Here is a 27702-nt window from a genome sequence, read left to right as displayed (position 1 = left end):
CTCATCAAGACTATATTGTCCACCAAGGTCGCCTTGTTCTTCGATTTACCGCAGACATCTGACTCTAAACGCAGTGAAGTTTTTGATTATACCACCAATAATCTATTGTCATTCCCCATCTTTCTTTGGCATAGTACACATATCACAGTATTAATACCTGAAAATGTCGGCCGATGGACTCAAGGCTGAGGGCAACCGCCTGTTCACAGCAAAGAACTTCGAGGGCGCAGTGTGAGCAGAGTCTGCCTGATTGACAGTAACAAAGACATGTTTGGCTGACATTGGCACAGCGAGAAGTTCTCACAAGCCATTGAGATCGATCCCACAAATCACGTTCTTTACTCGAATAGATCAGGCGCATATGCGTCGCTGAGAGACTTTGAGCACTCTCTTGCAGATGCGACCAAGTGTACCGAGATCAAGCCCGACTGGGCAAAGGGATGGAGCAGAAAGGGAGCTGCTCTGCACGGCCAGGGCAATCTGAGTAAGGAAGGAGCACAACGCACGAATGAGGAAGGCACTCTTTTGCTGACTTTTGTCCACAGTTGATGCAACGGATGCGTACGAGAAGGCGCTCGAGATCGATCCCAGCAACTCACAGGCAAAGTCGGGTTTCGACGCTGTCAAGCGCGCGATCGAGGCCGAGGCAAAGGCCGACGGCTTCAATTCCTCTGACCCAATGGGAGGCCTCGGCAACATGTTCAACGACCCTCAACTAATCCAGAAGCTTGCAAAGAACCCCAAGACCTCTGGTCTTCTAGCGGACAGTGGTTTCATGCAGAAGCTCAACGATGTCAAGGCCAACCCGAACAAGGTTGGTGAGATGATGGGTGACCCGCGCTTCTTGCAGGTCATGAGCGTCCTGTTGGGCATCGACATGCAATTCGGAAACCCTGGAGACGCTGGCGAGGAGCAGCCTGCTTCCTCAAAGGTAGTCGAGGAGGACGTGCCTATGACTGACGCACCGAAACCGCAAGAGACCCAGACAGAGCCCGAGCCCGAGCCCGAGCCTGAACAAGAGCCAGAGGATGAGGAGGCAGCAGCAAAGAAGAAGGCCAAGGAGGACGCCGACGCTGAGAAGGCGCTCGGAACCGCATCATACAAGAAGCGTCAGTTCGACGATGCGATCGCTCACTATTCCAAGGCCTGGGAGCTTCATCAGGATATAACATACTTGACCAACCTCTCAGCCGCCTACTTTGAAAAGGGCGACTATGACGCCGCCATTAAGACCTGCCGTGACGCTATCGAACACGGTCGTGAGGTTCTTGCCGACTTCAAGCTTATCGCCAAAGCCTTTGGCCGCATTGGATCTTCATACGAGAAGCAGGGCGACCTCAAGTCTGCTATTGACAACTACCAGCGTTCCCTCACCGAGCACCGCACTCCTGACATTCTCGCCAAGCTGCGCGCGGCCGAGAAGGCTTTGATTGTGTCTGAACGTGAAGCATACATCGACCCTTCCAAAGCCGAAGAGGCTCGTGAGCTTGGCAACCAGAAGTTCAAGGAGGCCGACTGGGCTGCTGCAGTTGAGGCCTACAGCGAGATGGTCAAACGTGCCCCTGAAGATCCCCGTGGTTACTCAAACCGCGCTGCCTGCTTCATCAAGCTTCTCGCTTTCCCTTCTGCTGTTACCGACTGTGACACCGCCATCGCCAAGGATGCCACCTTCATCCGTGCTTACCTTCGCAAAGCCCAAGCTCTGTTTGCCATGCGCGAGTACAACAAGTGCATCGACGTTTGTGCGCTTGCCTCTACCGTCGACGCCGAACATAACGGCGGCAAGAATGCTCGCGAGATTGAGCAACAGAGCCAGAAGGCGCTCCAGGCACAGTTCTCTGCCCGTGAAGGCGAGACTGAGGAGCAGACCATGGAGCGTATCCAGCGTGACCCCGAGATTGCCGGTATCCTACAGGACCCGGTCATGCAGTCAATCTTGCAGCAGGCAAAGGGTGATCCCGCCGCTCTTCAGGAACACATGAAGAACCCGGGCATCAAGACGAACATCCAGAAGTTGATCGCTGCTGGTGTCATCAGAGTTGGAAGGTAGATTTCTTAGTCAAAAAAGATTATGAGCGCATGAATTATTCATTCAGGACACGGGGAAAATAGTAGCGTAATTCTTCTTCACAACTGTATCGCCTCCGACGCAAGATTATTCCCACCATAGCGTATAGCATTTCTGAAAAAAAATTGTCTTTGTCTTTCGTTGCGGATGGTCTTCTTGAGTCTGACTCTCATCTTCTCGGTTCTATGAGGTAGTGCCATAATACATGATGAATGGCTTATACTTGTGCAGCAAGACCAAGCGTACCTACCTAATTATGAACCATACTATAAAGGAACTCGTTTTAGTCATTAGCCATCCACCGAGTAAGTTATATAGAGATTACCGACCATTCATCGAGTAGTCATTAGCTACTCATTATTAAGTAACAATTGACCATCTACTGGGAAGTCATTGGCTAAGCGTTCGGGATTCATTGAAGTTTTGATCAAAGACTTTTAATCGTTTATCAAAGAGTCGATGACTCTTCAATGGACTCTCCATTAGGTGATCACTGGCTATTAACGAGCTCCTCTGTGCAGAGCGAAGATCAAGAGGCACGTCCTACATAGAACACGACTCGTTATCGTTAAAGAAGCACAAGCAACATCTCAGCATCTCCAGCCCTCGTTGCGAGCATTAGTTAAGCCTAGGGCAAAAAAAAAAGAGACCAAGCCCTCTACTCGTCAAGTCAAACAGCGGACTCCAAGGACCCTTAACCTTAGCACAAGCAGATAACCTTTCGGCATCGCTTGGTCTGTTTCAGCCACCTTGAACAAATGGGATTCTTTGTTTCTAAGATGGTCAGACTATAGTCTGTCCCCTTTAATCTATTGTTCTTCTTCTGTGCTTTGCACCTTGCGTAATGTGTTGCAAAATAAGGCTAAAACGAGAGATCTGAGACAGAAATGCGACATATCAAGAAAAGGGTTCGTGCTAAAGGATCTTCCTTTCAGGTTGTATTTTCGAGTGTTGTTGAGTACCCGAGGTAGTCTTACCGATGTGTTCCTCATTCAGATGAAGGTAAGGTACAGTACAGTAGTAGGTAGGTAGACAGTGCAGAGCGAGCAAGACGGGTGGTAGAGACTAGACTGTTAGCAGCCAATGCATATACTCACTCATTTATTTGCCTATCTCTGTCGATCGTGTATGCTTCTATCACATCACCTCACCTAACTTCACCTCGCCCTCCCTCGCATCTTATCTTAATAAATCTCTCACCTATTTCCCACCGGAACTTGCAGGCATTGTATGACTTGGCTACCACTAAATCGGGAAAAGAAATGGTCCAAGAATAAGAATCAAGGCGAGATCGAATACGGGGGCTTGTAGAACTAACCCCCCTTTTTCTAGTTTCACAGTTTCTTTTGGCTTCGTGTTTTCTGTTTCATCTATAAAAGAAACACAGAAAAGGAGACTGAAAAGCCAACCGAGGGGACGGGCAAGTGAAACAGAAAGTCTGTCCAGATCCCGGGATGGATGGGTGTCTGTGAGCTTTCTTTTGGTTTTGGACGTGTCGTGGATGTTTTGACTAGCTAGTGTGGCCTATTGTGGTTGAACTTGTTACTTGGTTGGAGCATATGGCTCGTTCTGGGGAAGGAGGCATTTTCTTGAGTCATGATTGATGGATGGACTGATGAACACGAGTGGTGGGTATCTGTATGAATCGCATTCTCGATTTATCTCTTTGTTGAGTTGTGTTTATCGGTCACTAATGGCTGCTATGATTGTGATCGCCATCTATCCCAGAGGATAGCAAAGTATGGAGGAGCTGGAGTGCAACTAAGCATTCATCCATGTTGAAATGCTGTCCGGCAGATCCACCATCTTTTGTGCAAATCGATGACTGAGTATTCAATAGCCCACCCCATCCACCTTACCAACAACTGATGAGCCTATGTCTGCTTATCCGCGTTCAGCCAGGTATACTGGCTACAGCCCACTTCAATCCGACGGCGGCCAGTCCATTTCTTCCACTTCCTCGCCCAGAGCTCTTTCGATCCATTTCTTGGCAGTCTCATGGCGATGTCCATATCTACTCTTTTCGTCCCACACGCCTTGCAGTCCGGAGGTCAGTAAGATTCGATTGACCTTCTTACATGCATCTGCCACTTCGTTCTCTGTACGCGCAGCTCTCCAGACTGCACTAGTACTGCTTTCACTAGTGGCAAAAGCTGCAGAGAGCGGGACCCACCATGTAGGTCCTTCGTCTCCGTCTGACAGACGTTCCCGTGCACTTGCTGCATGAGGAGGATAGACTGTGGCAAGCGTAACGCGTGAGGTGGGATACGAAGGAGCAGCACTGGGTTGGTAAGGAGAGAATGGGTTTTCCACGGATTCATCGTGTGTGGGATGTGTGACGGGGGGCGACCAGACCGCGTATTCAATGCGTATGGCGTTGTTGTGGTCCATTAACATGCACTAGATGCGTTAGTTAGCTTACAATTGCTTCTGCTGCAGAAAGGGATGAGGACAACAAATAGTTATTACAAGTAGACGTCGACTGCAAGGAGGAGTAGGAACTTACCACAAGGCGCTGATTATATTTGGCGACAAATATGTCGGTCAATCTCATGTCTTCATCAGCACGCACTTCTTCATCATCGTCGAAGATTTCCTTCAACAACTCTGCTCCACCAGCTTCTGTTCCAAAGTCAAAATCTTTTCCGTTCTTCTTCTCCTTCCGTTCATCAACATTGGTACCGATCCAGCAGACAGATCCGTTACATCCCACCCCACCCACGTATGCGGAATGGATACCAGGGGCGTAACGATAGAGAAAGTCGAGTATTGCAGCCTGCCCGTTGTGTACTGGCGAGAGAATAGGGTTAAGGCGTCCTTTCCAATTTCCAGGATGAGATTCGTTTCTGGAGGAGGATGACGTGGACGCCATCCTTTCAAACGAAGAAAGGGGTCTTGGGCCGAACAGCGTAGAAGGTGCTGATGGCATGAACTCTGGGGGTGATGGTAAGTTTGGGAATGTGAATGAGGGACGATAGGGAATGTTTGCTCGGGGAGTGAGCTCTCCCGACTCGTCACCATCTTCCTCCGCCGCCGTCTCACGTCGAGCCACCTCTGATTTCTCTTCTTCCTCCACCTCTTCGGCCCAAGACAGTCGACTGCTCATCTTGTCATCTGTTTGGGATGACAGAGCGGTGATGTCCCACGCAGCACCTTGCTCTGCACGCGGGGTTCTTATGCCCTCTGGTGTCTCCTCATCTGCTTCTGGTGCTATTTTCTTTTTTAAATGGGAGGCCGGTCATGGAAGACAAAGTCTCCGGTATGGGCAGCCGAGACGGCGGCTCAGTGCTGATCGACTCACGCTCAGGATCCTTGTTACTTCTTCCTCTCCCGGTGGTTTGAGACCCAATGCTTGCCATAGGAGAGACAGAAGTACTGACCCTTCTGAAAACTGCGCCTGGGGATGTGATGCTGTTGTCAACACGACCGTGTACCAGAGAGGCAAGTGGAGTAACACTGGAACTACTGAAAATCGCACCGGGGCATGTGATGCTGTTGGTTCCATGACCGTAGATCAGGGGTGCAAACGTGGTAACACAACCATCTTCGTCCACATGTTTATAGCACCTTGCCCACTTCTTGTTACCATTGATGCTGTGATTGTCGTTATCAACACCATCTTCGTCGTCGAGATTTGCCTCACCGTCATTCCGTCCACCATCGATCACACCTAGAGCAATATCTTTTTCGTGGTGCAGCTGAGAACAATCTCCTCCTTGAACTGGATTTGGACCCATCAACACGGCAACCTTTATAAAGAACCTGGACGAGTCCTTGTGATGAACGTCAACCATACGATGCGGCTGAGACTGCTGAGGACTGCATTAATCGTTCTTTCTTCAATCCTATTATATCCATTGTTCGACACCACATACACCTAAACACGTAACAAGTTCATCTCACCCTTAAATATTCTGCGGATTCTCCCACCTTGAAATCTTCATTCATACCACGTCACATCCAGCCTTACGTGATGTGCTTCTAGTAGGCATCAGGGGGCGGATGATGTGCGCCTTGGCCCTGATGTACTCTGCATCTTGAGGACTGTCGCTCCTTCCTCTCTGGAAGTCTTGAGAGTCCAAGGCAAGGACGGGCTTTTCGCTGGATTTAGCATGACTCAAGAAAGAATCTGGGTCTACACACCTGCTTAAAGTGCACAAAAAGTAACTCGTGTTTCTTTGATCGACGATTGTATACAGAAAGACCAGAAAGCAAAGATGGCGAATCTAGCTACCTACTTATATGTGGTATAGACTCTGCGTCATCGGGGCGAGTACCTAGCTTTGACGCCTGGCCCTGGATCGTCCCACCTGCTTCATCCGACGATCTTTCTTACTCGGGGCTTCCCTCATCATTTCCAACAGTAATGCCCAGTTCCTTCCTGAGCAGACTGATCAGGCTCGTGCCGTCTCTGAGGTAGATCCAGTCACCAGATGCGCCGCCCTCCTTGGATCCCATATCCTCACCCTTGACTACCCAGTCAAACCTTTTTGGGCCTGTCACTGGGGAGCTCAGCCAGATCTGCTTGTTCGGAGGTTGCTTGTTCAGGACGTAGGTGCCGCTCGGAGGGAATGTCACGTTTAGAACGCCAGCCTGTCATGATCCGTGATGTGTCAGTTTCTACGTTGTGACAAGATAACAGATACCAAAGATCGATTGATTCTCTAGACTGAGAGGAAATACTGGGAAGACAATGTCCATGATGAAACAAGATTCGCTACTTACACTGTACTCTGCATCGACGTCCTCCTTTGTCTCCTGCATCTCCTCCATCTTGGCAACAATCTCCTCGAGGAGCTGCTCGGCACGCTCATGGAACTCCGCATCCGAGATGGGAGTCGGGTCCTGGATGTGATGCGTGGCCTCGGCCTCCGGGGGAGCCGGGTCTTCTGAGTCTGGCTGGATGCCCTTGTAGACGGATCTGGAGATAGAGATGCCCCTTGCCTGGTGTTGAGTGACAGACGAGACACGTAGTCTTGATTGTGGTAGCTTGAACGCAGTTCGCTGTTGGAGGCCACGGGCGAGGGGCTTGGAGGGGAGGGAGCGGGTCAATTGACGCATCATCCTGAGCGAGGCTGGTCCGGACATTTTGTGTTTGTAGATGCAGAAGAGTATGAGATGAATCAGAATAGAAGAACGCAGCTGGTTTATAGTCTGGGAATGATGAATTCAATGGTCAGCAAACACAAAGCTCCATGTCCGGATATGGCAGTCACCACTGCAGCTCTTTCCTTTCCCCAGCATCTTGTGCCTGGACCTGGACTGCTCCTGCTTCAATTCCACAATTCCGTCATCCATCAGGAGCTTGGGCCTTGTGCAGTTTACTTGTACATCTGCCGTCTGGACCCTGAGAAACGCAGTTTCATAGCCGCCCATTCACTTGTCTTGCAACTTCTGACTGCGGCGACCCACGTGCATCATCCCGCTTTGTCTGTGCCAAGGTGATATTTGGTTTCCGGGATCTGATATACAGCATCTGGATCAGCGCAAAGTGTGAGTAGCAAGGGCGCCCGACAAATATATAGTACTAGGGTCACTAGTAATAATCATACACACGATGATCAACGCCGTGCTGGTCTTCAACAACAATGGCCAACCTCGTCTGACCAAGTTCTATACGCAGTTGGTATGTCTTCTTATTTCTGATCTCTGTTTGTCTTGCTATTCGCAGTCAGAGACACCCCCATCGAATGCGCATGTTTCTGCATATCCTACATGAAAGGATCATTGCTTCATCTGATGCCTCTTGCTTGAAACTTGAGTCGGTGCTTCTATCTTTGCCACGGTGCTCCAAATCTGAATCGTTCTTTACATATCGCAACGCTCGGTCTTCCTTGTCATCCGCTTTGAGGACATGCATGGCATAGATTTGTTCATCTCATACTCATAATCTCGCAGGATACAGCAGTGCAACAGCGTCTCATCTCGGAGATTTTCACACTCGTCTCAGCTCGACCCTCCTCATCATGTAATTTCTTACCATTACCACCTCTCCTTGCGCCGGCACAGTCGTCGTCAGGGACCCATCTGGCCGAGACCCACAACGACACGCCTTCTCTGGTGACGTATCGACACTACGCCACTCTTTACTTTATTGTCATATCGACGTCCACCGAGTCACCCTTGGCATTATTGGATTTGATCCAAGTCTTTGTCGAGAGTCTGGACCGATTGTTTGAGAACGTGTGCGAGTTGGACTTGATCTTCAACTTTGAGACTCTGCATGCTGTTCTCGGAGAGATGATTGTGGGAGGCGTGGTCGTAGAAACCGGATTAGATAAGTATGTCTTTTTGCTTCTCTGTCTGACCGCAAACACTCTTTTACTGACTGGTCTTGTTCTCAGGGTGGTGCAAGGTGTCAAGGCGCAAGGCAAGGTTGCTAAACGTCCTGTGAACGAAGGCACGCGAGGTGGTCTTGGGCCAGGCATCTGGGCAGGTCGATGATGAGCTATGGCCCCGTGTCAGACCTTGTTGCATTGACGACCTCGAAAATGAGCACCTGGTCTCTACATGACTATTGTCTCTGGATGTGTATGCGGACCTGCTCGTGGTAGCAAGCTCTATTCGTTGCTAGTGGATCCTGAAGACACTCTACAAACACTGAGCAAGGTATGCGTTCGAGTCTGCCGTTGCGGCTGGCCACGATTGGCCGTTCATAGTTCGCAGCCACTACGCGCCATGCAAGCGCTCGAACAGAGGCGTGGCGAGTCGCTGATGTAGCAGTCGAGCATCTGTCGACAAGGATCATGTGCCTCCCATATATACCCGAAATACGGAGGCGATTAGACGGTTGAATGAGATTCGTGGGCAACGCATCTGTTCCACAAATGCTATGAGTAGAGGGGGAGATCTAGATATGCAAAACTACACTATATGTACAGTCGGGACGCATTCAAATGTGTCCTTGTGTCTTGGAAGCTCTCTTCGTCTATCACCTTGCTTGAACTCTCCTTTTACTGAGAAGCAGCAGCAGCAGTAGCATCTGCCCCGGCATGTACATCTTCCCAACTCCAGGGATAGATATGATAGGGGTAGTCCGAGCATTGTACGGTGGTTACATCGATTCGGATGATCGAAACGTGCATCTGCCTACCTTATCTATCGACACACCCGATCGTACCAACACCCGATTGTGCCACTCTAATTGGACCGTCCTTTAACCTTAACATCCATTTCAATGTACTCACGCAACCGCACCTGCCTGTTGTTGCCCAGGTTGACCATTTACTGACATGATTCTCGCTGCTCAATGGTATAGAGCCCACCCGCTCGTCTCTTTCACAATCATTGATTACCTCCGGAAGCGTTCCGCGATGATCAAAATGCAAACAGAGCAAACATCGTACCTTTATCCTACAGGTCAACCCGACGGCGGCAGCGCGGGGGAGATGGAATTGTGGGAAATAATTTGTGAAGTATGACACACTTTTGATAGAGAAGAGTAGAAGTGTTGCTGCTCTGCCTTGTCTGTTGCTGCTGTTGCTAGATGTACACTTGCTCTGTCGTGAGTCGCCATCATCGTCGCAACATCAATAATACCTGTTGTAACTTGACTGCTACTGCTACTAAATCATTCATCACGTCGGACTCATACTTGATTCGCCGGTCTTTCTTTTCTTCTTTATTGCGTGGTCAGCTTCATCGTCGTCCTCGCTGTGGTGTTGTAGTCGCTTCTGCTCTACCACCGATCACAAATATCAATCCTTCTCATTTTTGCATTCGTAGAGTCGCGACATTAAATACCACCACCATGGCTGCCGTTCAAGCGACGCAGGCCGCTCTGGATCCTGCTAATAGTACCAAGGCTACTCTCAAGATTGAGAATGTATGTCTTCCTCTTCCTTTTCTTTACCATGTTTTCCTGTCGTTCTCGATCTTCCGATCATATGCGCAAAAGGAGAGCGAAAGAGAAAGAAAGAAAAGAGACTGATTGACCCCCCTTAACACAGACCGACAAGAGAGATACTCTCATCGCCGTCGAGAAGAAATATCAAAAGAAATGGCAAGAATCCAAGGTCTTCGAGCAAAATGCTCCCTCGCTCGACGAAGTGCCATATCACTCCGTCCCGGCTGCAGAGCTCCGTGAAAAGTACCCCAAGTTCATGGGCACAATGGCATATCCTTATATGAACGGAGTCCTCCACGTCGGCCACTCTTTCACCGCGTCAAAGGTCGAATTCACCACCGGATTTGCTCGCATGCAGGGCAAGCGCGCTCTCTTCCCCCAGGGTTACCACTGTACCGGAATGCCCATCAAGGCCTGCGCCGACAAGCTCGTTCGCGAGATTGAGATGTTTGGCCAGAACTTTGAAAACTGCCCTGTCGAGGATGTTGCCGATGGAGAGAGCGCAGCAACTCCTGCACCGACGCAAGAAGTCACGAAATCAGACATCACGAAATTCACTGCCAAGAAGAGCAAGGCTGCTTCCAAAGCCATCGCTTTAAAGTACCAGTTCCAGATCATGCTTGCCCTTGGAATCAAGCTCGAGGATGTCCACAAGTTCGCCGACCCCCAGCACTGGCTCGAGTTCTTCCCCGCCCTCTGCCAGAGAGACTTGACCGATTTCGGTGCCAGAGTCGACTGGAGACGATCAATGGTTACCACCGACGCTAATCCCTACTACGATGGTTTCGTGAGATGGCAGATGAACCGTCTCCGCGAGCTCAACAAGATCAAGTTCGGCAAGAGATACACCGTCTACTCGCCAAAGGATGGCCAGGCATGCATGGACCACGACCGATCGAGCGGCGAGGGTGTCGGAGTCCAGGAATACACTGCGCTCAAGTTGAAGGTCAAGGAGTGGCCTGAGGCAGCCAAGAAGATTCTTGACGGAAAGCTGCCTGAAGGCGCAAATGTCTATTTTGTTCCTGCCACTCTCCGTCCCGAGACCATGTATGGACAGACGTGCTGTTTCGTAAGCCCCAAGATTACTTACGGCATCTACAAGGTCAACGACAACGAGTACTACTTCTTGTCTGACCGCGCCGCCCGCAACATGGCCTTCCAGGGTATCTTCCCCGAGTGGGGCGTGTTCCCCAAGGTTGCCGATTTCCAGGGCTCTGATGTTGTCGGCGCTCTTGTCGATGCTCCCCTGTCTGTTCACGGCTCTGTTCGCATTCTTCCCATGGAGACTGTCAAGGCGACCAAGGGTACCGGTGTTGTCACTTGCGTCCCGTCCGACTCTCCTGACGATTACGCCACCGTCATGGACCTGGCCAAGAAGGCCGAATACTACGGCATCAAGAAGGAGTGGGCCGAGCTCGAGATCATGCCCATCATCGACACTCCGTCTTACGGCAACCTGACCGCCAAGTTCCTCGTCGAGAAGATGAAGATCAACTCGCCCAAGGACGCCAAGCAGCTGGCCGAGGCCAAAGACCTTGCTTACAAGGAGGGATTCTACAAGGGCACTATGGCTTACGGTCCTTACAAGGGCAAGACCGTCGAGGAGGCGAAGCCTCTTGTGCGTCAGGAGCTCATCGACGCCAGTCAGGCATTCAACTACGCCGAGCCCGACGGCGAGGTTATCTCCCGATCTGGTGATTACTGTGTTGCTGGACACCTCGATCAGTGGTACCTCAACTACGGCCATGCCGACGAGGAGTGGCAACAGACCACACTTAAGCACGTCTTGAACGAGGACGGCAAGGGCTTGAACACTTTCTCTTCTGAAGGCAAGAACTCCTTCGAGCGCACTCTTGATTGGTTGGGTCAGTGGGCATGCGCCAGGTCTTACGGTCTCGGATCCAAGCTTCCCTGGGACCCTCAGTTCTTGGTCGAGTCTCTTTCTGACTCTACCATCTACATGGCCTACTACACCGTCTCTCACTACCTTCACGGAGACATCTACGGCAAGACCAAGGGCCTCGGCAACATTTCTCCCGAGCAGATGACCGACGAGGTTTGGGACTACCTTGTCTGCCGCACCGAGACCGTCAAGACCGACATTCCCGAGGAGACCCTTCACGCCATGCGTCGCGAGTTCGAGTACTGGTACCCACTGGACATTCGTGTCTCCGGAAAGGATCTTATCCAGAACCATTTGACCTTCTTCCTTTACATTCACGTTGCTCTCTTTGATCGCGAGTACTGGCCCAAGGGTATCAGAGCCAACGGTCACTTGTTGCTCAACGGAGAGAAGATGTCCAAGTCCACCGGCAACTTCTTGACTCTTCACGACGCCGTTGAGAAGTTCGGTGCCGACGCCACTCGCGTTGCACTCGCCGACGCAGGTGACGGTATCGAAGATGCCAACTTCGAGGAGTCTGTCGCCAACAGCTCTATCCTCAAGCTTTTCGAGCTGAAGAAGTGGTGTGAGGAGATGGTGCTCGAGGCTCGTCTGCTCAAGGACGGAGAGACGTATGCCGAGGTTTCCAAGAACGAGAGACACAAGAACAACGACTCTATCCAGAGGACTGGCGAGAAGGGCTTCTGGGACAAGATCTTCGAGAACGAGCTCAATGGACTGGTTGAGGAGACCAGGAAGCAATACGAGGAGTGAGTGTCCTTTTTGTTCTTCTTCGCATCAACCATACTGACTTTTTCTTCAGGACCAACTACAAGGCAGCATTGAAGTCTGGATTCTACGACTTCACTGGCGCAAGAGACTTCTACCGCGAGGCCACCAAGGCCGCCGGCATCGGCATGCACGCCGATCTGACCAAGCGCTACATCGAGCTCCAAGCCCTCATGATCACGGTCATCGCACCGCACTGGGCAGAATACATCTGGAACGAGGTGCTCTCGCACAAGACCAGCGTCCAAAATGCCACCTTCCCCTCCGTGCCCGCCACGGACGCCGCCCTGACCGCGGCCCGCGACTACGTGCGCAACACAGCATCGTCGATCACGTCCGCAGAAGGCGCACAGATGAAGCGCATGGCCAAGGGCAAGACCATCTCCTACGACCCCAAGCAGCCCAAGCTGCTGACCATCTACGCCGCCCTGTCGTACCCCTCATGGCAGGAGAAATACATCGACCTCGTGCGCGACGCCTTCACCTCTCTGACCCTAGACATGAAGACGATCAGCAAGCAAATCGACAAAGCCGACAGCAAGCGCGCCATGCCGTTCATCCAGTCCCTCAAGAAATCCCTGGACTCAGGCATCGACGCGGCGCTTGTCTTCGAGCGCAAGCTGGCCTTCGACGAGCTCCACGTGCTGACGGAGATGGCGCCCGGACTCAGACAGACAGTCATGAAGTGCGCCGCCGTCGAAGTCGTCGTCATCGACCAGGGCGGCAAGCAGGGCAAGGTCGTGGCCGCCATTGGCGACAACGCCGCGCAAAAGGGCCAGGCCAAGGAGAATCTGCCTCCGGCCGCCGAGGGCGCCGTGCCCGGAACTCCCACGTTTTTCTTCGAGAATCTGTCCTAGATTTATCCGCGATGAGCTGCTGGAATAGTGAGCGAAGAAAAAGGATTAGATTTCAATGTGAATAGAAAATGGAAATTAAAAAGGGAATGCAATCTAGATTTGATCTGAAGTAAACGGACTACAAATAGTAACGACTTGCCCTATGCGGGTGGCGTCACTGCGTGGAGCCTCTTTCTCTTCGCTGTAGATATTCCAGGTAAGATAAGGTAGGTAGAGTAAAGACTGCCCTGCGCGGGCGGCGCCACTGCGTGGAGCCTCTTTCGCTGCCCCCTCTCCAGGCCCCTCTCCCTCTCCCTCTCCGCCTCAGTCTGCCTCTTACATCCGTGTGTCTTCCTCCCCTTCAAGCCATCCATGACACATGCGCCGAGCCCACCTTTTATCAAGCGACACGTCCAATCGCCCTAAGGAAGGGCGAGAGACCCCACCTCAAAGTCTCCAGCGATAGCAATCGTGCGAGAAGAGGAGCCTGGAACTGGCGTCTTGCTTTGGGGTCTACTCTCCTGGATAAAGAATAGGTGGGTATGGGAAAAGTGGACGTGGCGAAAGAAGCTCCACGCAGTGGCGCCGCCCGCGCAGGGCAAGTCGTTACTGTACCTGCCTATTTACTCTGGAGAAAGAAAGAGGCTCCACGCAGTGGCGCCGCCCGCGTAGGGCAAGTCGTTAAGGTAGCTTGGCGCACTGGACGGGTAGGGACCTTGCTGGGAGGGGGCTGGTACACGGTGCTTTCACTGCCAAACGGAATCCAGACGTTTGCACTGTGTGAGGACGAGGACAAGGGATGCGCAGGCAGGGAAGATATGTACAACAAGAGACATAGAGACAACATGTGCGCAGGCAATACATAGATACATGGACGAACGACGACTACCTGAACTCTCTAACCCCCTTCTTCTCTTCTTCCTCATCCCGCATCTGTCCATCTAGCCTCAGAAAAGAGAAAAGCTAAGCGTCGATGAGGTTTTCCTCTCCGTTCTGCTGCTGCTGCTTCTGCGTAGAGCCGTTCTGGCCCTCGACGGCGTTGTCCTTGGTGTCCTTGCCGGCCGTCGCCTGGCGCGAGTACCACTTGTCGAGCGTCTTCTTGGGGATACGGTTCAGGAGCTCCTTGGGGTAGATGCGCAGGAGTTCCCATGCTTGGTCGAGGGAGTCGAAGATGGAGCGTTTCTCGTAGGGGCCTTTGTGCATGTCAGCAATTTTGTCTTGTGGAATTATTTGTTCGGAGAGAGAAAAGTACCTTGTGCGACGAAGCTCTTCTCGAACTTCTCCAGAAACTCAAGAGACAGCTTGTCCTCGTTGCTCAGCGCCTCCTCTCCGACGACGGCCTTCATGGCTGCCGCGTCACGGCCGATGGCGTATTTGGCGTACAGCTGGTTGGACACATCCGAGTGGTCGCCGCGGGTCAGTTTCTCGCCAATGGCCGACTTCATCAGACGCGAGAGGGATGGCAGGACGTTGATGGGTGGGTAGATACCCTTGTTGTGGAGCTGGCGGTCGATGAAGATCTGGCCTTCGGTGATGTAACCAGTCAAGTCGGGAATGGGGTGAGTAATGTCTGTGACATGTCAGTCTTGGAGAAACAAAACGGCAGAGAAAAAGAAAACATACCGTCGTTGGGCATGGTCAGGATGGGAATCTGAGTGATGGATCCGTTTCTTCCCTCGACTCTACCTGCACGCTCGTAGATGGTGGACAAATCAGTGTACATGTAACCGGGGTAACCACGGCGACCGGGCACTTCTTCTCTGGCGGCGGAAACCTCACGGAGAGCGTCACAGTAAGAAGAAAGATCAGTGAGAATGACAAGTACGTGCTTCTCGAGCTGGTAGGCGTAGTACTCGGCTGTGGTCAGAGCAAGACGGGGCGTGATGATACGCTCAATGCTGTTTTATCTTGTCAGTGGTGGGTTTGCAGAAAAGAAAAGGAAAAAACTCACGTGGGGTCGTTGGCCAAGTTCAAGAACAGAGTGACACGCTCCATTGAACCGTTCTCCTCGAAATCCTTGGTGAAGAAACGCGAAGTCTCCAAGTTGACACCCATGGCACCAAAGACAATGCTGAAGTTCTCGGCGTGGCCGTCGTGCACAGCCTTGTTGGGCTGATGCACAAGACCAGCCTGTCTACAGATCTGGGCGGCGATTTCGTTGTGAGGCAGACCAGCGGCAGAGAAGATGGGAATCTTCTGGCCACGGGCAATCGAGTTCATTGTGTCGATGGTGGAGATGCCGGTGGAAATCATCTCCTCGGGGTAGACTCGGGAGTAAGGGTTGATGGGGGATCCGTTGATGTCGAGGTAGTCCTCGGCGAGAACCTTGGGACCTTTGTCGATGGCGCGACCGGACCCATCAAACACACGACCCAGCATGTCCTCGGAAACACCGAGCTTGAGACTGTGTCCTGTGAACTCGACCTTTGTCTTCTTGACATCGATACCTGATGTTCCCTCGAAGACTTGAACGACGGCGCGGTTTCCTGTTTTGGTGCTTCGCGTTAGACTTGACTCCTCGCAAAGCGAAACTCATTCATTACCTCTGGCTTCGAGCACCTGACCACTCCTCTCAGTGCCGTCCGGAAGCGTCAACGAGACAATCTCGTTGTATCGGGGGAACTTGACATTGTCGAGAATGACAAGAGGACCATTGATTCCTCCGACGGTGTTGTATCTCAGCCTAGGCTGCACGCTCATCATGCGCGGGTCGACGACATCATCTTGAGCCATTTTATGGGATCTGCACTGGCTCTTCTTCCTGTTTCTTCTTTTGTCTTGTCCTTTCCTTCTGAGCACCTTCCTAGTTCGCGCAACGAGTAATCCGTCGACTGGCCACGTTCGAGCTAAGTACAACAACCCAATCTCGCTATAAAGCTTTCCCACTGCAATCAGACAGCTCGAATCGTTTCGGGTATCTCGCAGCTACCCGTTTCCGGAGAGAAGAAGGCGTTCGTAGAAGATGTTCGTCGTGAGAGGCCCGTTTCCTTTTGCGGGGAGGATCAGTCCAAGGCTACGGTATAGGCAGGTACAGTACAGTAACGTAAGACAGGTATGGCAGTCACTCAGTGAGTCGGTCGGTGGTTGAGCTTCACGACGCTTGAGCCAATCGCTGTCCGTGACCTCTCGACGCTCGGGGCAGCTCTTGCCTGACCGACGACGACGTCAGGGCTGCCTGGCTGCCAACCGACGCCCGCCTTTCTTGACTGTAGGGTCTGTGCTTAGGACTTTTCGTCCGTCGTTAACACTTACCGTTATCTCCCTACTACGTTGAATTTCGGGGAACAAGGTGGTGAATAGTAAGCTATGTGCGAACACATAAACCCCACCAGAGATACCGAGTCACTATATACATGTGCATCCAAAAGCCACAAACTATCAGAAAAGCAATCACTCGCCCGCTGGAAACGCAGGCGTGTTCGGTACGGTAATATACAAGAAATATAGACTGTAGAGACATCTTTCTCTTGTAAACGTGATAGACAATGATAAACTCAGTTGTCTGCTTCATTCCACGTCCTGCTCCTGCTGTGTTGTCTGTTTGTTCTTTGCATGTATTGCAATAGAAAGACTTGGGAGAGTGTGAGTTGGAGTTTCCTCTCTCGCCTTGGCCTTCTTGGCCTTTTGGGGAAAGAAAGGCGTGGCCTGGTCTCCCTCCACCTATCGCTGCTGCTGATCCAGTCCTTTTTTGTTCCGAGATGTCGAAGAGTGAAGAGCGGTAGAAGCAACGAGGCATAGCGACCGAGAGCGAAGCGACATGCGAGCATGAACCTCGGACCAACAACAGAGGACAGCCAAGACGATGAAAACCAGAAATAGCAGCAGGACTCGTATCTCTCTTCCAGAAACTCGACTCGCGCCATTTGCAGAATTGCGGATGGATGAACGAACAAACAGAAGAAGGGGATATATGGCGCCTCGTTGAGCTGCAGATAACAATTCATGGCTGCCATGTGTGATGATGGTTCGGATATCCTGAACTCGAGCTATGCAACAAAAGCGGCAGCATCAGAAAGACAACCAAAAGCTAGCAATAAGAACAACAAACAAAAAAAATAGAACAATTACTTTGCTCCTTGCACTTTTCCAAGAAGACTTGAAGTTGCAATAAAACTCCATTCGCCGCCAGAGATTTTTTGCAGAACCAAAGTGAAAAAATAGGTCGCCCACAGCAGTGTGCTGGCATGGCCCCGGCTGATGACCTGCTGGTATCCTTTCCTTTCCCACTCGTTACATCCAGCCCCTTACATCCCGACCCCGGCTTCTTCTGAACGGACGCTCAACTCATATGTGAAACGCTGCAACTTCAATTATGCAGGCATGCTGTGCAGACATCTGGATGCGAATCCAGCAACCAGCCAGTAGTATGCAAGTCGCGCGTCGACGGGACGCTGTATCTTTGATGGAGATGGCCGCTCTTCTTATATTGCATCATCTCTTCATCGTCTGAGTCAGATATGCCACTGCATGAATGTGAACATGACATGGCAATATTTACCTCTTGGTGAAAGAAAAGAAATATCAAGCCAATAGAGTATATCTCATCCTCAACTGCAGTCAGGGGGCAGAATGTTCGTGCGTGATACAGCCTGCAACATCAGTGCCGCACAGTCGAGACCGTGCTTGCCGTTCATCAACTTGTTCTTTCCTCTCCTCACTCCGGCACACTCGGTCTCGTGAGACTCAGGCTTCGCATTCTTTCGGTTCGTCGTTGATGATGATGGTGGGAAAAAGCGGTTGTCAACGACGGTAATTACTTTCCTTTTTTGATGCCGCCGCCACCTATCCGAGGTGAAGGTCTCACGCGCTGGCTGGCAGGCTCACCGTCGCCCATGCCGCCGTCCATCTCGACCTTGATCTGGCTCCGCCGGCGTTTATTGTTGACCTGCGGGCTAGTGTTGGCCGAGTTGACTACAGAGGCGTTGGAATTGGTACCTTGTTGACTGTGCTGCGGAATCATGGGCGGAGCCGCCATGTGATTCTGCGCAGGCGACGGTGTGTGGTTCTGCACGTGATGGCCCATCTGCTGCATCATTTGCAAGTGTTGCATGTGCCCCATACTGCCAGGATGTCCCGGCAGCCCCGGGTGGCCGACGTGCGGGCTTCCGTTCATCATGCCATTCGTCATGTGCATCGGGAGGTTCATGTTCGTGACCGAGGGCGAACTGAAGTTAGGATTGCCTTGCTGTGGGAGCTGCATCGGGTTTGGGTTTGGCGTGTGAGTGCCCGGGGGCATTCCTTGCACGATTCCATTCCGTTGCAATGCCATCTGGGCATGGTTTGGTTGTTGCATCATACTTTGCCCTTGACCCATGCCCTGAGGAGCGTTCATCATGCCGCCCTGTTGTTGTTGAGGTTGTTGTTGTTGCTGACCAGGGTGCTGCTGCTGCTGCTGCTGTTGTTGTTGTTGTTGTTGTTGTTGCTGTTGTTGTTGTTGTTGTTGTTGTTGTTGTTGTTGCTGCTGCATACGTTGCTGTTGCTGCTGCAATTGTTGTTGTTGTTGGTGTTGGTGTTGTTGTTGTTGCTGTTGTTGCTGTTGCTGTTGCTGCTGCTGCTGCTGCTGTTGCTGCTGCTGCTGCATTTGTTGTTGGAGGTTCATGCTACTGTCCCCATCCATCTGGGAAGCCAAAGAAGTCGTGGCGTCCGCCGGCTTGACCTCGTTGGCTTGGCTGAAAGCCATAATCTCCCCCATGAAATACATTTGTTCGTTGATCTGGGGCTGGGTTAGTTAATCTCCACGTATCCAAAATATCGAATTCGTGCCTTGCATTACCTCAAAGAATTGCATGACGGCTGAGGTGACGCCGAATTCGTTGACGGGTGCCGAAGGGAAGTCGTTGACAGAGAGAGCTTCCTGCTGCATCTTCATCGCCTTGGCCTTGCCCGGAGTCCGACTCATCTTGGGAGACTTGTTCATCATAGGGGAACCTGAGGTAAGCACACGTTCGAGCAGGGCGCGTGACAGATACTCCTCGGTCTTGCTGATCTCGAACTCAAAGGACTGGAACTTGAGGTCCTCGTTCATCACACCTGTCAAGGGAGCGAATGTCACGGTGAGATTGCCAGACCATATTGACTGTGGTGCGTCAGTTTGGCTGTTTGGATGCTTGTCTGGGTGGAGACTTACCTGAGTGCCGTTCGCATACCAAAAGGTATAGCGAGCCTTGGGGCAAGTGACGCGAGGCGGACCACCTTGCATGTTTTCGCGAGCACCTTCGAGTGTCAACTGCATGCTCTGCAGTCCACTTGTGAACCACGTCATGTAGAAGCGCGGCAACGAGGCAGAATGTATCTGGAACTGCTTGGTTTGGGGTTGACCGTTCGACGAGCCCTGCGGAGACCAGACATGCTGGATGAGCTGGCCGTCCTGCGAAAAGTACTTGTTGATTGTGTCGGTCCAACGTTCGAGCGTGTTGTTGGCAGGCTCTGGAGTGAAGGAGCTCAGTTGGTCGGAGAAGCCGATGAGCTTCATGATAAGAGAGCCCGCGCGAGACTGCTGTGCTTGCTGTGCGGCAGCCAGCTGCTGTTGCTGGGCTTGTTGACGCATTATGCTCATCTGCATCTGTTCCCGCATGCGTTGTTGTGCCTGCGCCTGAGCCTGCGCTTGCTGCTGCTGCTGCTGCTGCTGCTGCTGCTGTTGCTGCTGTTGCTGCGGATTCTGCTGCGCGTTCTGCTGCTGACCCTGTTGCAGCTGTTGGCTTTGCGGAGGCTGCATCTGACCTTGCTGCTGGCCAGGCAACTGTGGAGGCTGCTGATTCTGATTCGGCGTCTGTTGAGGCAGCGACTGGTGCTGAGCCTGCGGTGTGGGGTGCGTGCTCGGTTGAGCTTGCGGCGTCGGTGCAGAGGGTTGTGGCGGCTGTTGATTCGGATGAGGCGAGGGCGCAGTGGCAGCTTGAGGTCCAGGGCCTGACGGGACTTGTGACTGAGACCTCATCTGCGGATGGGATGCTTGATTCGGCGGTCCCTGGTTCTGCTGGCTGTGGTTGCTCTGTTGTGACGCAACGTGTTGCATGGCAATGTGGTGCTGCAGAGCCTGTGGCGTTTGCTGAGGGTTCGGCGGAGTGGGTTGGGGATGCGGTTGGCCTTGGACCTGCTGGGCAGCTTGAGCTTGTTGCTGCTGCTGTTGTTGTTGTTGTTGTTGTTGCTGTTGCTGCTGCTGCTGCTGTTGCTGTTGCTGTTGATGGCGCATGGCAGCCTGTTGCTGCATGTTCTGCAACTGAGCAATCTGGTGCGGCGGCAACGTCTGAGCCAGCTGTGGGTTCATCATTGGGTGGCTTGCATGTAGAGCCTGCATCTGCGCCGGCGTCATTCCTTGTTGGGGACTCATACCGAGACCCATACCGCCCATGCCCATGCCCATACCGCCCATCTGCTGCTGCTGCTGTTGCTGTTGTTGTTGCTGTTGCTGTTGCTGCTGCTGTTGTTGTTGTTGTTGCTGCTGCTGTTGCTGTTGCTGTTGCGCACGCATCTGCTGCATGGCGAGATGCCGTTGTTGCATCTGAGCTGCGAGTTGGGGGTTCTGGGCCACTGTAGTAGACACGGGTCAGCTTCGCTTGCTTCATGAGGCATGACGCGTGCGCAACAGATAATCATGGACGAAAGACAACTTACTGGCCGCCTGCATCTGCTGCTGTTGCTGCTGCTGTTGTTGCTGTTGCATCAAGGTAGCTTGCGGAGTGAGGTGACTCAAGGCCATCGCATTCGCTCCAGGACCAGCCATGCTCTGACCAGGCATACTCATGCCTCCGCCAGGACCTCCAGGCATACCGACGGCCATGTTTCCAGCGCCGGGTTGCATGCCCATCATTGCCGTTTGCGCCATCTGGGGACCTCCCGGGCCAGACACGTTGGGCGGCATGTGCATGCCCTGCGCCATGTGTTGGCCGTTGGGTGGCAGACCCGGATGTCCAGCGTGTGGCATGCCGGGCTGCATTCCACCAGGATGCGGCGGGAAGATGCCGCCAGAGTGCATCATGGTGAAAGGCGGGTCAATTCAAGTCAAGTCAAGCGATTGTCGTTAGTCGTGGACGTGACCGAGAGTGAAGCTTTAATCGGCGTATCGACAGGAACGAGTCAATGCCCTACGTGGGCTTCAAGATGCCCTTAAAAATGTACAGATCCAAAGGCGTGGCAACTGTGTGGATCAGAGGCTGGTCAATGTGAGTATCAATAGTCGTGGGGTCCGTCGTCGTCGTCGTCGTCGTCGTTGCAATCGTCGTCGTCGCCGCGGTGGTCGAGTTGGAGACGGTGGTGGTAGAAGAGGTAGTGGTGGTTAATGGTGGAAGGCGCGTCGCACGACGTCGACAAGGCATCAGCAGGGGTTCAAGAAGAACTGAATGGCTGATGACGATGAGTGGTAATTGATGATCGAGTGATAGAAAATCCACCTCTGCGACAACGAGCACGCTGCCTTTGGAACGAGGGAATTGCAGGCGTGTAGAGGAGATGGTTGAGCGCGAGAGCGCGCCAGGTGGTGCTTGCTGCGTTGCGTTGCGTTGCTTTGCGGCTACGGGCTGCGGATGCGGGTTGCGAGACTGAACTACCTAGGAAGGGTAAAGTAGGCTTGTACAGTAGGTTCAGGTAACGTAAACGCGATTCAGTAGTCCAGCAGTAGTACTGTACAGTGCACCAAGCGACTTGATACAGCGACTCCCGCAGGTACACTGAACTCTGTCGACAGAAAAACCGAATTGCAACACTGCGACTCCAAAATAAAAGCGCCGGTTGGTTTTGTACAATTACGGAAGGTAGAGCAGGAAGGAGACGGGGATGAGGGACTCGAAAACGAGGTGGGGAGTTGTGAATGTGATAATATCGATGATAGCGCGCGGTGGCAGGGGGGTACGGGTGTCCGATGGAGAAAAAAAGTGGACAGCTGCTTTTCTCCTCCTTCTGGTCCTTTTGAGTTACGGTGGTGTACGCACTGTATTTGGCAGAGTGAAGAGAGAGAGGGAGGGGATGGGGGACGGGGATGCTGCGCGACACGGCCACGCGAATCAGCCCAAAAGTCCGCTACTAGGAGTTTGTAGGTAAAAAAGTTATGGTGATGTTGGGGACACCAAGCAACAAGAGAGAAAGCAGGCACCAAAAGTCGCAGATCAGAAGACTTTCACTTGTCAGTCACAGTAACCTGTCGGTTTACAACAAACCACTGCTGCTGCTGCACTCGTGCACTCGTGCATTCGTGCCCTGCCCAGCTGCTGCTCGCTCAAACTCGACTACTTGCTCTTGTCGCTCGGTGGGGAGCTCCAGGCGCGGTCTCTTGGCAGTGCTACCGGCCTCAAAGCCTGACCTAATGAAGCCTGATCTAATGACAGATGCTAAGATGCTGAAGGTGTGACCGACCCTTGTAATTGGATGGCCACTCCGGTACAATGTGACCACGCGCGAGAAGAATCCTTTTTATCTCGAATTGGCATGGGATTTCGGAGCATCTTTTGGCAGCATGCATTCATCATTTGGATGCGGCAGGATTCTGACGATTCTGACGATGGTGATGATGACGAAGAGGACATGATGAAGATGACCATATCATGCCCATACCATCTGCACTCCTTCCCTAGTTGCCTGCCTTGCTACCTAAACCAGCGAATTGCAACCTAACAGATTCTACTGTACTGTGTTCCTGCTTGTTTTGCAGTTACAGTACTATACAGTACGCTACGTGAACATATGTGTGTGTGTGTGTGTGTGTGTGTGTGTGCGGTGCACGCGTGTGTGTGTATGGGAAGTTATGGGTGTGGGGTGCGTGATTATACAGGCGGCCAGCCATTAATGAACTGAGCAGACGCTCGGGCGGCGTGACTCGGAGTACGGTAAGCTCGATTTGGGGGGGGGAAATATAATGGGACAACCGGGAGATGGAGGCACGGAGAAGTCCTGTTCTGCAAAAACGCCTGCTGCACGTACGCACGAGGCAGATCTCGCTCTGTTTATTGCAAAGCTACATGACCGTCAACCTTCGATCGATTGAAGACAGCTCATCAAGGCGACCGGCGGTGAAAATCCCATGGCAAGCATCTTAATCGCCAACTTCTGATCATGTAGCAAAGCCTCAACACCCAACTTCTTTTGAGAGGATTGAACGCAGGTGCAAAAGCTACCTTTCACCATGTAACTCCGCATTTGTGCAACTGGTAGGTCACGCATGCATGTACTCGTACCGTGATCTCGTAATTTTGACCAGCCCTAGGCGATTTCGATCGTGGTGTGTCGATATATGAAAAACATCTCAATACAAGTATCATCACGAGTCCAAGGATCGAGCAGTGTCGACATTTCGAGCAGGAGGGTTTCACTGTACTATACGTTTGCGTATCCCACGAGTCAGGCACGAACATCATATACAGTACGGTCCTGGTCTCCCATCAGACAGCGTGAGGACATAAAGTGGTACCTGATTTTGGAATATGCTTCTTCCGAAAGGTTCAATGCATGTCGAGCCACCCTCCTTGGTCTGATCAAGTCGAGCATCACTCTCTCCGGTGTTTTGCCTGCAATACGTCCCGCATCGATAACTGGTAGGGCAGAGTTTCTTGCCTTTTGTTCAGTTCAACAAGTCGTGCATGTGAAATTTCGAGATTCAACCAGCTAAGCTCCTGCCAGCCTTGGCAACAACAGGCACTTCGAACCGTAGCACCAATCATCTTCCCTCAGATTCTCCGAAGATGAGCCGTGCTTGTCAAGTCAAAGCTTGCACTGTGCGCCAAAGCTTGCGCCGATAAATAATCTCTGATACTTGACAAAGGAAGTTTTACCTTCTTCCATCCATATACTTGTTGTCAAAACAACACATTTCATTGCTGTGCAGGTCGCATATCATGAGAACGTGTGATTTGCGCAACTGCACGGCGATGTCTGTCGTATAGTGTGAGTATCACTGCCTGCCCTTTCCCAACCATGCGCACTGCCCTCACCATCGAATGATGACAACAATACAATCATGTCTTCTTTTCCCAGCCGATTCGACCTTGAAGAAAACTGTCTGTCCGGGAGCCTGTCGCAGGGCACCTGTATACTTGCCAGTAAATTTTGTCTGACTACCATCCTTGCACACGCGTTTTGATGCAACTTGATTGCAGATTTTAGTCTGGATTTCTCAAGCTAATTCTCGTGTCAGATCTTAGTCGCCTAGCCACCAGGCCTTGTGCTGGTACAGCAAAAGAGTTGGGAGATGTACTGATGGGGATACGTCTGGTGATCGCAAGATCAAGGACATCCGCCATCAGCTTACTGTTGTGAGGTCAGCATTCACTTTTTTTTTTCACTACACACATACACCCTCTCCTTTCTGATGAAAACTTCACCACATTCGCAGTTTCCACGCTAGCCCCCGCCTTAGAACCTATACAGGGGTGCCGTTGAGCGCACAATCTTCCTTGGATGTCTGACTTTGGACATATCACTTCATCTTCCTGCATACCTGGTCTACTGCGAGCCAATGCTAATTGAAGTTTAGACTCTAGGTTTTACTGTCGTGCAGTGTGCTGCTACTCGTGTTGGCAGAGCAGTACATTCATCATGGCTGCTGGGATGCTAGATGACTCGGTAGATGATATATAGATAGGCAATGATAATCTGATATTTGGATCAACCCTTTGACTTCTCCCAACTGTTTGGCTAAGCACTGGACGTAGGCATCCGCGCTGTAGTTCTATCACATCGACATGACAACTGTATAGCCACTGGGTACCTGGAGAGACGATCAATGAACCAACCTCGGCAGGTCAAATTGCTGTATCATGTGATTCGGAGTCTACATTCCTCCCAGCCATCGATGCACAAAGGAGCTGGTTTTGGTCATTGACCATTGGCAGGACAGTCGTTGAAATTCATCGACTATTCGTTATGATTGCAGTATTTGTTTACTAGAAACTTGCTGCCTCTTTACGAGGGACTCAGAGCCTTTTCATCAATAAGTTATTGCTTGCTCATTAGAATTCAGCAGCTATCCGTTAGAGACTCATCGACTATTTACTGACAAGTCATCGACTGAAAACGGGCTCCTTTGTCCACAACAAAGAAACCATAATCGAAGTGGGCGATAGATCGCTGCGGTCGTGTTGTTGTCTCTGCAAAAGCATCACGTTCAGATGGTGTCCCATCGTTCTTTTCCATACTCTCTCTCGATAGTGCTCAAGTCTACGAAGTCCATAGCAATAATAATACTCGAGACCTCTTACTTTGAGGAGAGGATCGAGCTTTGGAGCGGACTCGAAAACATCAGCCAGCAGACCGCTTCTGAGGCCCTACTTTCATATACATAGCCGCCTTGCCTTGAAGGATGGGTTCTGGTGCTTCGTGCCCTCAAGTATCGCGTGGTTCTCGAGCACAACGGCGCCATGATCAAGGTCATCATCATGAACTTTACGATCGGCGGAGTGGACTAAATCCCCGGCTTTCCGCCACCTCCACACCCATCAATCGCACCGCTATCGCGTCATCGAGTAGAAAATCGTCAATTGCAGGACATTCGAGAGGTGGTCGAAATTTCCGTAGTGATTGGCCGTTCAGATCATCTCGGGTAGAACCTCGGAGAAGCGCTGCTGGAATCGAGCAAAGTGACTCGGTAGGAGGTCGCGTAAGAAGAAGACGAAGGAGATTCATGTCCGCCGCTATCATGCGCAATGGCGGGAGTAACAACACCGTAACAACCAAAACCAATGGTGAAAGCCAAGGCGGCATAATGGAGCCAACACTCACTTCCCTTATATTTCTTGGGACTGGAACTTCTTCCCAGGTCCCCGCGATAGGTTGTCTCACAGATCCAAAAACCCCGTGCAAGGTGTGTCCTTCGTCTCTGCACCCTGCGACGCAGAAGAACCGCCGACGCAATACTTCTGCACTTCTCACTCTCAGTAACGGAAAGACGATACTTATTGATTGCGGGAAATCATTCTTCGACGCAGCATTACAGATTTGGCCTCGAGCAACTCATCCGTTGAATCAGCCAGACCACGAAGAACAAGGACTGCGACGTATAGATGCGCTGCTCCTCACACATGCCCACGCAGACGCAATCAATGGACTCGACGACCTTCGAGGCTGGACTCTCGGTGGCTTCATCCAGTCTTCCATCCCAATATACTGCTCTCAGACAACCTTCGAGGCAGTACGAAACACCTTCCCTTACATGGTAGATGTATCCCGGGCGACAGGCGGTGGCGATATTCCCGCATTCGTATGGCACATCATCCCCGAATACGGTGATTTCTTCGTCAGCGAAGCCAACATCTCGATCAAGGCGTTGGCCGTAGTGCACGGCGTTTCCTTTTCGTCTGACGGGCAAGGAGGTGCCACTGCGGCATTACCGTTCATGTGCCTAGGCTTCAAAGTCGGCAAATCAGAGCTGGTGTATATCAGCGACGCGAGCCACATCCCGGATGATGTGAGAGATGACATCAAGGGTGTCAAGTGCGCAGTACTCGATGGCTTGAAATGGGGTCCTCATGCCTCCCACATGAGCATACCCGAGACGTTGGATTTTGTTAATCAACTCGCAAGGGACGGGGCTGCTCCTGGGCGCACGTATCTCGTTGACTTTACGCATGAGATTGATCACTACGAGTTCGAGAAACACCTCAGGGAGACACAGTCGCTTGATATCAGGCCGGCGTATGACGGGCTGCAGGTCAGATTTGGACAGGGCGACGCAGGTTTGAGCGAGAAAGATTTGCTAGGCGACAGGGCTTTGGTGGCCGTTTGTGAGCTCAGGGGCTCTAGATCACGACCGAATATTGGGCAATCGAGGGTGGAGAATATGATTTGAAATGAGTATTCGGCGCTGTGTGTAGTCGCTGAAGTGACGAGATAGATTTGGGACCGATAGAGTCTGTTCATTGTTAGCATCGACTAGAACTGTTGTAGAACATACGCCACATGATCAATACGTCCACGAGGAGCTTGAGGAGTACTGTACAAAGAAGCTCGTTGTTGGTCTTTGACTATTTACCGAGTGTTCACTAAGGGGACTATTGGCTATGCATTGAGTAGTCATCAATAGTCATTGAGAAATTCTTGACCATTAACCGGGTAGTCATTGGCTAACCGTCAAGGAATCATCGACCTTTTGCTCAAAATTATCAAACATTCATTAAAAAGTCATCGACTCTTCACTAAAGTGTCGTCTAACTGTTCAGCTGGAGATCACTGACTGGAACCGGGCTCCTCTGTACGCAGAACGATACACCAAGCTCACCTAGAGCATGAACAAGCAATGGCAGATCCAATCCCTCGCCGCTCCTCTGGTTCAATTATCACTCCCGACCTCAAGCGTCAAGCA

The 27702-nt window shown here is 51.7% G+C and overlaps 7 protein-coding genes across 7 annotated transcripts; 3 read left to right on the top strand and 4 right to left on the bottom strand.

Moving 5' to 3' along the window:
- Nucleotides 1-163: 163 nt before the first annotated feature.
- On the top strand, nt 164-2050 carry AAFC00_006454 (uncharacterized protein; the record flags this gene model as incomplete). Its single annotated transcript, XM_069346412.1, has 3 exons — nt 164-231; nt 291-484; nt 546-2050. The coding sequence occupies 3 exons, from the start codon at nt 164-166 to the stop codon at nt 2048-2050; spliced, it is 1767 nt and encodes a 588-aa protein (XP_069197623.1).
- Nucleotides 2051-3991: 1941 nt separating this feature from the next.
- AAFC00_006453 (uncharacterized protein) lies at nt 3992-5174 on the bottom strand (the record flags this gene model as incomplete). Its single annotated transcript, XM_069346411.1, has 2 exons — nt 3992-4468; nt 4575-5174. 2 exons carry the CDS (start codon nt 5172-5174, stop codon nt 3992-3994), a joined length of 1077 nt encoding a protein of 358 aa, XP_069197622.1.
- A 1226-nt stretch (nt 5175-6400) lies between these two features.
- Nucleotides 6401-7156, bottom strand: AAFC00_006452 (uncharacterized protein; the record flags this gene model as incomplete). Its single annotated transcript, XM_069346410.1, has 2 exons — nt 6401-6661; nt 6794-7156. The coding sequence occupies 2 exons, from the start codon at nt 7154-7156 to the stop codon at nt 6401-6403; spliced, it is 624 nt and encodes a 207-aa protein (XP_069197621.1).
- A 469-nt stretch (nt 7157-7625) lies between these two features.
- AAFC00_006451 (uncharacterized protein) lies at nt 7626-8512 on the top strand (the record flags this gene model as incomplete). The annotated part of the gene is made up of 3 exons (XM_069346409.1): nt 7626-7694; nt 7967-8349; nt 8413-8512. 3 exons carry the CDS (start codon nt 7626-7628, stop codon nt 8510-8512), a joined length of 552 nt encoding a protein of 183 aa, XP_069197620.1.
- Nucleotides 8513-9818: 1306 nt separating this feature from the next.
- AAFC00_006450 (uncharacterized protein) lies at nt 9819-13442 on the top strand (the record flags this gene model as incomplete). Its single annotated transcript, XM_069346408.1, has 3 exons — nt 9819-9893; nt 10018-12566; nt 12620-13442. The coding sequence occupies 3 exons, from the start codon at nt 9819-9821 to the stop codon at nt 13440-13442; spliced, it is 3447 nt and encodes a 1148-aa protein (XP_069197619.1).
- Nucleotides 13443-14384: 942 nt separating this feature from the next.
- On the bottom strand, nt 14385-16154 carry AAFC00_006449 (uncharacterized protein; the record flags this gene model as incomplete). Its single annotated transcript, XM_069346406.1, has 5 exons — nt 14385-14614; nt 14674-14991; nt 15045-15319; nt 15373-15907; nt 15965-16154. 5 exons carry the CDS (start codon nt 16152-16154, stop codon nt 14385-14387), a joined length of 1548 nt encoding a protein of 515 aa, XP_069197618.1.
- Nucleotides 16155-18174: 2020 nt separating this feature from the next.
- Nucleotides 18175-21396, bottom strand: AAFC00_006448 (uncharacterized protein; the record flags this gene model as incomplete). The annotated part of the gene is made up of 4 exons (XM_069346405.1): nt 18175-19134; nt 19195-19497; nt 19549-20948; nt 21033-21396. The coding sequence occupies 4 exons, from the start codon at nt 21394-21396 to the stop codon at nt 18175-18177; spliced, it is 3027 nt and encodes a 1008-aa protein (XP_069197617.1).
- Nucleotides 21397-27702: the final 6306 nt, after the last annotated feature.

This window comes from Neodothiora populina (assembly GCF_041146345.1).
Source record: "Neodothiora populina strain CPC 39397 chromosome Unknown canker_contig_7, whole genome shotgun sequence".
NCBI classification, from domain to species: Eukaryota; Fungi; Ascomycota; class Dothideomycetes; order Dothideales; family Dothioraceae; genus Neodothiora; species Neodothiora populina.
This window is presented reverse-complemented; position numbering and strand designations above follow the sequence as displayed.